This window comes from Phodopus roborovskii, unplaced genomic scaffold (assembly GCF_943737965.1).
Source record: "Phodopus roborovskii unplaced genomic scaffold, PHOROB, whole genome shotgun sequence".
Lineage (NCBI taxonomy): Eukaryota > Metazoa > Chordata > Mammalia > Rodentia > Cricetidae > Phodopus > Phodopus roborovskii.
In genome coordinates, this window is record NW_026125052.1 from 34,590,861 (window position 1) to 34,600,491 (window position 9,631).

At 50.1% G+C, this 9,631-nt stretch overlaps 1 protein-coding gene across 1 annotated transcript; it reads left to right on the plus strand.

Annotated features, from left to right (window-relative positions):
• The first annotated feature begins 6,921 nt into the window (after nucleotides 1-6,921).
• Nucleotides 6,922-8,145, plus strand: Uts2r (urotensin 2 receptor). Its single transcript, XM_051183657.1, has one exon. The coding sequence runs from the start codon at nucleotides 6,982-6,984 to the stop codon at nucleotides 8,143-8,145; it is 1,164 nt and encodes a 387-aa protein (XP_051039614.1). The 5' UTR covers nucleotides 6,922-6,981.
• The last annotated feature ends 1,486 nt before the right edge of the window (nucleotides 8,146-9,631 follow it).

Below are 9,631 nucleotides of genomic sequence, written 5' to 3' on the forward strand. Positions count from 1 at the left end.
TCAAGGTACTCCTACTAGTGTTAAACATGGATGAGCTGATGCTCCTGGCTTACTTGTCACCCAAGCAGCAAGAAGGAGGAAATGTCCATGGTGACAGAAAAGGGATTTCTGAAGTTATATGGACATAAGAGCAGGGTTTTTCCTGGGTATTGTAGGGACACATGGCTTTGGTGTACTTATTGCAAGAAAATTTAGACTTCTGCCCTCACTCCACCTTTGCAATTCCCAGAAAGGCTTCCCAAGGTACTGTGTGTATTCTCTTCACTCAGGATGTATCTGTGGATCCTGAACTGAGACCTTTTTTCCAAAGGTCATTCAGCCTTGTGGGACCAGAACACTGCGATGTCGGGATCTTATACTGTCTCTCTCTGAGGCCTCTGAGGTTGATTCTCAGGGAACCTGGGTGTTAGGTATTTCTCTTTGCCTCTGTGTTTCAGCCGCCTTCAATAGCTTGGGCATTTCCAGTCGGGAACAGTGTCGGCATTCAGCCCACCTGCCAGTGATTACTGAGAGGTCTGAGGCTGTTCGCTAATCAATCGCCCCTCTCCCCAGCTGCAGACCTGTACTGTTTTAACTGATCTCATTGTGGTCATCATCTCTCCAGCTGTGTCTCAGATCTGAGGGGCATTGGGCCCAGAGGCAGGAAACTGCAGGAGACTGGAAGTAGGGGGAATACTCTCCGCAGAGAAAGATGCGAGTTGTTGCAGGCTATGGAGTACTCTAGCGGTAGAGGTGAAAGCACCCCAGCTGTAGGCTGCATGGGTAAACCCACAGCACCCTGGGGAGTGTCCCAGCCACTGATGTCGGTGAGGCTTCAAAAGCCATCTCTGCATTGGAGTTTTGGTTCCCTGGGGCCTGCCCAAAATGTCAGGGGTGCATTGAAACCTAGGCTTCCCCACTCTCAGCCTCCCCTCACCTTCCCCAATGTTTCCCACAACAAATCGCTGCTCCTGTGGACCAGAATGGTAGAAAGAAGGACCCCTGGTGTTTGAGCCCCTGGTGGTGTACTCATAGAGCACCTTTCTTCTTCGGTAAGTCAGACAGCACCTGCATGTGGGCTGGGTGTGCACCTGAGAAGAGATTCCCCCCCCAAAAAAAAACTAGCTCCTGCCCACAGATTCTCATTTGTGCAGAGTGTGGCAATGCAATTAGAAAGGAGTTCTTTCAGAGAAATTATCGTTATCAAACATAATGACGCCATTATGTGCAGAGCAAAGCTTTAAAAATCACATTTAGGGAAAGTGTGGGCATTATGACCAGAGTGTATGGTTTAATGGTCCTCGAAGTGACTCACAAATAGGTAGGGTGCTTCTTCGAACAGCATAATGGATGTGTGTGTGTGGGGCTATGGGAAGCATTTGCCTTTAGACAACCCAGGTCTACACGAGCATTTGAGCCCCTGTGGACTCAGGTTCCCCCTTTACCAGGCCAAGGCTGACGTTTCCTGGGTGACTGAGAAGGGTTCTCAGAGGACCTCCCACTTCTGGCTCCGAATTTTTTCTTTGAACCCCTTCCTGGTGCCCTCACCCCTGCCAACCATCCTTGGGATGGCCCAGAAGCTCTACTGCCCACAGTTTGTTCAGCATCCACATTAGATAGGCATCTATCCTTTAGAAAATAGTGGTGTGGTATGGCTCCGGGCTTTGTGGATCAGGAGATGAGGTGCTGGGCTGGGATTTGGCTCGGTGGTGGAGTGCTTGCCTAGTCGTACCAGAAGGGGAGATGATATCAAAGGACAGGGGCTCATAGCTGCTGCTAGAAGCCCAGAGAACCAAGGAACAACTATGACCATCCTTGGTCATCCATCTATCTGGCCTATAGCCTTCCATATATTTGGGCTCAGTGACCTGGACAGCTTCCCCTAGGTAGATCACTGGCTTCTAGAGGCCTTTCTCTATAGTCTGAACTCTCACCAAGACAACTCTATAGTCTGTTCTCACCAAGCCGGAGCATTGGCTGAACAGAATCAGGTGCTAGTCCCCCTGTAAGGAGAGTGCAGAGGTGGCTGCACTGTTAGTTAACCAGTCCCTGTTAGTTAGACCTTCTCAAGGGTCCCTCTCTACCTATGACAGAGACACGGTTGAAGGTGGGGCCCAGTGGCCCTATACCCCAGAGAGATGTCCACCAGAAGGCCTTCTACCTCTCCTAGCTGGAAGTACAGAACCTGAGGTGGGAACCAGGAACCAGGATTTAAAGGGACGTGGAAATCAGACCACTTTGTGTACGGAGTTGGCACAGAAGAGGAATGCAACTTGAGCAGAGGTGATGAGGCTGGGGACCAAACCTCTTCCGTCAAGGCCTCATAGAGCAGTTTTCCCTGCGTCGTTTTATTCTGTGATGGTCTGGCTCCCAGTCCCAGAGGCATGGGGGATTCATTTTGGTCCAGCATATGACCAACATGGACCAGTCAGGGTTAGCTACTTCACAGGATGTCTTTAACAGGACCTCTGCCACAGAGAAGTGCAGAGTGGAGAGGGGCTCCCTATATCCCAAGCTTGCCTGTATGGTCTCTCCCAGAAGGCTGAGTCACCCGAGCAAGTGGAAGCAGCCACACCATTTGATGTCAGCAACAGTAAAACTTCAGGGTTGCTACCCAAACCCGGGCTCCTGATTACTTTGAGAACGGTTAATCAGGGTCCCAGGGTTCTTCCCCTATTCACATGCACCGTTCACCTTTACAGTAAGTCATAAATCTGACACTGGTGGTTTATATGAGATAGGGAGGGGATGATTCCCCAACATACACAGAGGTCCTTCCGTGTAGCAGAAAGGCAAAGTCAGGAAGCAGAAAAGCAGCGGACTTGTTTTCTGGGATCCGAGCCAGGCCAGACAAACCCTCTGTGGCCCCCATCGGGCGCCCATCTCCACTGAGGAGCCCTCACGAGGGCCTGTGCGGCCAGCTATTAATACCCGGAACGGCACATTCCCAGCTGGCAGCAGGACAGGTGGCTGCAGCAGCTCAGGAGTGAGCGTGGCGTGGGACTCTAGGGAGACGAGAGACCTGTAACACACCGTGTGCCCCCAGCCGAAGCCAGCTCAGAACCTCGCATCCCGCTGCCCAGTCTGGGAGAGCGCTCTGGGCTTTCTACAACATTAGCCAAACTGCACACTCGCTCGGTGATGGCTACTGGGTCTCGAGTATCTGAGTGATAGGACGCGTGCGCCTCTCTCAAGCCCGGGGCTTGGATGGCTTCGTGACTGAGGTGAGCGCACGGTCGTGGGCTGCACAACCCAGGGCGCAAGGACCTTGGTGCGTGAGGTGTCCGCCAACCGTGAACCCAGTTTGCACCTTTCGATCCCAGAGAGCGCAGCTCGCAAGGGTCCGGGGAGTGCCAGGGAGCGCCTGTACCCTGGCGGGTCTCACCGCAGCTCACGCACTGGAAACTTTCATCCTCCGTGGACTGGTGACTGACTAGAGGGTCAGCTGCATCCTTTCGCCTTCCTAGCCGGGCAGGAGGACCCCAGTGTCTCTGCTGCTGATCTGTGAGGTGAGACAGCTAGGGGGAGAGGGCTTCTGAGCAGATGAAACAGGAGCTGCGGGTATGGGGACCACATCTCCTCACCCTAGACCTTCTGGTTTTGCTGAGGGGAAATAGCACTTCTAGAGGCCTCTCTAGGGCTGCATTCGTCTTCTCTACTTGCTCTCGGAGAGTTCACCCTTTTTTTTTTTTTTTTTTTTTTTTAGGCCTTTGTTTTTCTTGTAAGGCTAAAGCTAACCTAATCCATGCAAGAGTCTCAAGTATAGGAAGCTTAGATGGTTTATTTATTTTATATATATATATATATATATAAATATATATATATATATTTTTTTTTTTTTTTTTTTTTTTTTTTTGGTTCGGTTTGGTCCTTTGAGACAGTTTCTTTGTGTAGCCCTTGCTATCCCAGAACTGGAACTTTCCATGTAGACCAGGCAGGGCTCAAACTCAGGGAGTTGCCTGCCTCTGCCTGCAGAGTGTTGGGGTTAAAGATGTGCACTGCCACCCCGACTGAAGCTTAGAGGTTTTTGTGTGTTTGCTTGTTTTTTTTACATTTTCACCTCTGTGAGCAGCACTGAGGGCAAGGAATGTGCAGTGTTCCATGGTGACTGTGTATGCGCGCGCCCGTGTACACACACACACACACACACACACACACACACACTCACAGAGCTTTGACCTCCTGTAACCTCCTGTAACCATGGCCTTGCCAGTTAATGAACTCATCTCGGAGAGAGCCACGTTTGAACTCCTGCCTGCTGCTGTCCTTCAGAGCTGTGTCTCACAGAAGTAGATCCTTTAGTTTCTGTATGTCACTTCTATGGAACGTTTGCTTTGTACTATTGCTACTACTATCCATGGTCATTTGGGTTGTTTCAAACTCACTAGACATAAAGCTGCTGCTCTTTGGAGTGTAAGTGGGACCCCTGGTGTCACTGTACACATCTGTTATGCTTCACTGGAGTGCCAAACTTCTCCAAGGCTGCTGTAGCATCTCACATTCTCAACTTCAGCCATTGAGAACCCTAGTTTTAACTCACGTAACTCAACAACAGGAGCACTGGTGTTTCTGGTCATAAGCACATAAGGAGTGTTTCTCTGTCCTGCCAGCCAGCTCCCAAATAAAGACATAGACTTATTAATTACAAAAGCTTGACCTTAGTTTAGGTTTGTTCCTAACTGGTTCTTATAACTTAAATTAACTCGTTTATATTAATCTTCGTTCTAGCACGTGGCATTACCCATCTTTCATCTTGTACCTCCTGTTTTCTCTCCCTGTCTCCTGTCTCTGTGCACCTAGACTCCTCCTCTTTTTCGTTTCTCTCCCCAGAAATCCCACCTACACCTCCTGCCTCACTATTGGCCCTTTAGCTTTGTATTACACCAGTCACAGCAATGCACCTTCACACAGCATACAAATATCCCACAGCACAGGCATGTTCTGTGTGTGTGTGTGTGTGTGTGTGTGTGTGTGTGTATAAGTATGCTTCTTAGTTTCTTTGTGGTTTTGATTTCCATTTCTCTGTTGGTAACAAGCTGTGCAGAACATCTTTTCATTAGTTTGTGGCCTCTTTTGGATATTTTCTTTTAGACATTCCTGTTCAGTTTGCCTTTCCCCTGCCCTGCAAATAGCTAATTACTCTCTTCTTAATGGTTTGCAGTTCTTGCATGTATATTGTTCACCAGTCCATTGATCTGATGTATATTTTCTCATCTCACTTTTGTTTAATGGAGTTCTTAATTTTGATGAAGTTTGGGGGTTTTGTGGGTTTTTTAAAGACTGAATTTTATTTATGTGTATGAATGTTTTTGTTTGCATATATGTGTGTACTCCACATATGTGCCTGGTGACTGAGTAGTTCAGAAGACAGTATCAGATTCCTTGGAGCTGGAGTTACTACTATTTGTGGCTGTAGTGGTTTGGATGAAAATGGCCCCACGGGCTCATAGGGACTGGCACTATTGGGAGGTGCAGCCTTGTTGGAGGAAGCACATCACTGGGCTGGGCTTTGAGGACTCAGCAGCTCAAATCAGGCCTAGTGTTTTCATTCTCTTCCTGCTGCCTGTAGATCCAGACATAGGACTGTCAGCTATTGCCTCCAGAGCCATATCTGCCTGCCATGATAATGGATCAAACCACTGAACTGTAATCATGCCCCAGTTAAATATTTTCCTTTATAAGAGTCGCCGTGGCAACAGAACCCTAAGACAGCTGTCATGTGGGGTGGGTGCTGGGAATCCAACTCGATTCCTCTGCAAGAGGCTCAAGTGATCTCTCCAGCCCCAATTAAGTTTGTTTTAAAGTAATCTTTTCCTGAGTTATAGAGATTATGCAGCGCTGTGCAGCAACCACACGGTGGTTCACAACCGCCTGTGACTCCAGCATCAAGGTACCTGATACTCCTTTTCTGGCCCCTGAGGATACCAGACATGTACCTTGTGCACACACGTTTGAGAAGTCAAAACACTCATACATATAAAGCAAATAAATCTGAAAGAGGTGCTGTACTTGTCCTTAAAATGTAAAAAAAGAAGGCAAGCATGGTGGCATACTTAGAAGGCAGAAGCAAGTGGATCTCTGTGAGTTCAAGGCCACTCTGATCTACATAGAGAGTTCCAGGCCAGTTGTGGCTGTAAAATGAGCCTTTGTTTGTTTGTTTTTAATCATTTTCAGGGAGGGGGGAGTGGGATGGCTCAGTGGGTAAGACTGATGGCTTGAGTTAGAGCTTGGAGATCTGCATAGCAAAGGAAAGAATCAATCCCACAGGTTGTCCTGCTATATGAACACTGTGGCATTCACATATGTGCACATACTCTCACACATGCACACCATGTAAGAATGTAATTTTTACATTTCTGAAAACAACTTTTTCAGAAAGAAAGAAATACGTTCCTGCTGTGGTCCATGATGTTTTCTTCCCAAGGGTCTTCGATTGACTGCCCCCCCCTCCATCACTGTGTGTGTCATGTGAGGCAGGGATTAAGTTCATTTTCTTCATATGATAAATGAAAATCCAATGCCTTTACCTACTTTCCTATTAGAACTTTTAAGCTCGGTGGCTGTTGCTCTTGGGACTGGCAGAAATCGTCTTTTTAAAGCACACAGGACTCTTAGGTTGCTGAGCTAGAACTTGGGGCTCTTGTCTCTGCCCACTGCTGACGTCTGCCTTGCTGTGACCGGCTTTTCAGAAAAGCAAAGGCCTTACATTTGCATTGGGGAGTATCTGGGGGACAGTGGGTCCCGATGGCTCTAGGGTCCCCCTGTGTAGTTGGGGAGATGACACAAAAGGGGTCCTTTTGAGGGTTGCAATGGGACAGGACTTGGGGAGCCCTTGTCTCTTCACAGAGGGACAGTGACTGTCCATGATAGATGGTGCTAGGCATGGAAGTAGGTGACTGCCTTGTACCTCTGGTACTAATCTTCTCCTACAGGACACATTTCCTACAGGCCCTCTTCACTGAGCAGTGGGACCCCCACCAGAAGCCCCGTGTGAGGACAGAGATGGCTCTGAGCCTGGAGTCTACAACCAGCTTTGCCATGCTGGCCATGTCGGGAAACACTGTGTCTGAGTTGCCTGGAGGCCCCAACGTGTCCCTCAATAGTTCCTGGACTGGCCCAACAGATCACAGCTCCCTGCAAGACTTGGTGGCTACGGGTGCCATTGGGGCAGTGCTTTCAGCCATGGGTGTGGTGGGCATGGTGGGAAACGTGTACACGCTGGTGGTCATGTGCCGATTCCTGCACGCCTCAGCCTCCATGTATGTCTATGTGGTCAACCTGGCACTGGCCGACCTGCTGTACCTTCTGAGCATCCCCTTCATCGTAGCCACCTATGTCACTAAGGACTGGCACTTTGGAGACGTGGGCTGCCGTGTTCTCTTTAGCCTGGACTTCCTGACCATGCATGCCAGCGTCTTCACCCTGACCATAATGAGCAGTGAGCGCTATGCGGCGGTACTGAGGCCTCTGGACACCGCACAGCGTTCCAAGGGTTACCGTAAGCTGCTGGCGCTGGGCACCTGGTTGCTGGCACTGCTGCTGACCTTACCCATGATGCTTGCCATCCGACTGGTTCAGAAGGGCCCCAAGAGCCTCTGCCTGCCAGCCTGGGGTCCTCATGCCCACCGTATTTACCTGACACTGCTCTTTGGGACCAGCATTGTCGGGCCTGGCCTGGTCATTGGGCTGCTCTATGTCCGCCTGGCCAGGGCCTACTGGCTATCTCAGCAAGCTTCTTTCAAGCAGACGCGGCGGCTGCCCAACCCCAGGGTGCTCTACCTCATCTTTGGTATTGTCCTTCTCTTCTGGGCCTGCTTTCTACCCTTCTGGCTGTGGCAGCTGCTGGCCCAGTACCACAAGACCATGCCACTGGCACCGCAGACTGCACGCATTGTCAACTACCTGACCACTTGCCTCACTTACGGCAACAGTTGCATCAATCCCTTCCTTTATACACTGCTCACCAAGAACTATCGTGAGTACCTGCGTGGCCGCCAGCGGTCACTGGGTAGTGGTTGCCGTGGCCCAGGGAGTGCTGGCAGCTTCCTGCCTAGCCGAGCCCACCACCTCCAGCAGAACTCCGGCCGCTCCATGTCCTCCAGCAGCCAGCAGACCACAGAGACCCTCATGTTGTCCCCGGTTCCCCCTAGTAGGGCCTTTGTGTGAGAGTGCCCTGTATGAGCCTAGGGGGGAGGAAAGGACCCAAAGACAGGCCACTCAGGAGCCCATTCCCAGAATCCCCTATTCAAACCTAACCTTCTTGTCTGTCTTCCTCAACTCTCTTCCGGAAAGTGTATTTAAACCTCTCTTCGCTGTTGCTCACTTCAGCTCTGTCAGCACCTTTCCTACAGTGCCCACACACTTCTCAGACTCTTCGGAAGCTGTGGGCCAGGCCCACTTCTAAAAACCCTGGTGAGCTGAGTCGTCTAAGGTCTACTTACCCAGAGCAGCTAGTGCTGGGCTGTGACCCTGATCTGTAGCTGTAGGCCCTTCCAGGCTCGAGGACCCTCCCCCACTGGTTGGTAAGGAGCCATCTCTACCCTTCCCCTCCCCAACCCCATCCCATGGTAGCTTCTTGTTTCTGTATGAACATGGAACAATAAACCCTGCACTCTGCAGTCTGCCTCAGCGCTGGAGATGGAAGTCGGGATGGGGGTGGTCCTGGGCTCAAGGGATCCCTAGCATGAAGCAGCCTGAGTGTTTGGTGAGGGCCTTTGCCTGTAGATGGGAGCCCCTCCCCTTTATTTAGGGTGGGAAGGAGGGCAGATAACTGAGGAGTATGAGAGGCTGGGAGGAGGAGCTGCCCAGCTAGTAGTGGAGCCCAGGTACAGAGAGGAGGCCCTGCAGGCTGCAGCTCGGGGACGAGGCAGTCAGACCCACATGTGGCTCATGTTGATGAGCCTTGGCGTCACTGCTCCTGGACAAGCTTCTTCTCTGTCCCAAGCACCACCCTTGGGACATCCTTTCCTTGGCTGACCATTCCTCCTACTACCATGATTAGGCAAGGCCTGTTCACTCCCTTTAGGGTGATCATCAGAGGCTGGGACAGCACCTTGGTCTGGTAGTATTCTTGCTGAAGGCCAGGTACACTCATGTGACAGGGTATGGAGTGCAGGTCTCCGGAGTGACACAATGTCCCAGAAGTAGATGCTGGTGGCTGGCCACAGTACTTTGCGCTTCACCATGGCTAAGATAGTAGATTTATTTTGCTATTAAAAAAAAAATAAGGATACTATGGGCACATAATTGAACATACACACACATGAAGGGGTTGGACCTATAATCCCAAGAGTTAGGGAGGCTTGAGGTCAGCCTGTGCTACATATCAAAGGCTTTGTCTCTAAATTAAAAAAAAAAAAATTAAGATAGTGTCTCACTATGCAGCCCTGGCTGGCCTCAAACTCACTATGTAAACAAGGCTGGCCTTGAACTCACAGAGATCTACCTGCCTCTGCATCCAGAGTGCTGCGATTAAAGGCTTGCACCACCATGCCCAACTCTAAATAAATTTTTTTTAAAGGGCTGGAAATATACCTCAGTGTTAGACACTTGTTTAGCATGTGAGAGGCCCAAGGTTCCACCACCAGCTCTGAGAAACAAAACCAGTAATTGGCTAATGAGTTAATTCACTGAGTGTGTGGGTGGTAGGACA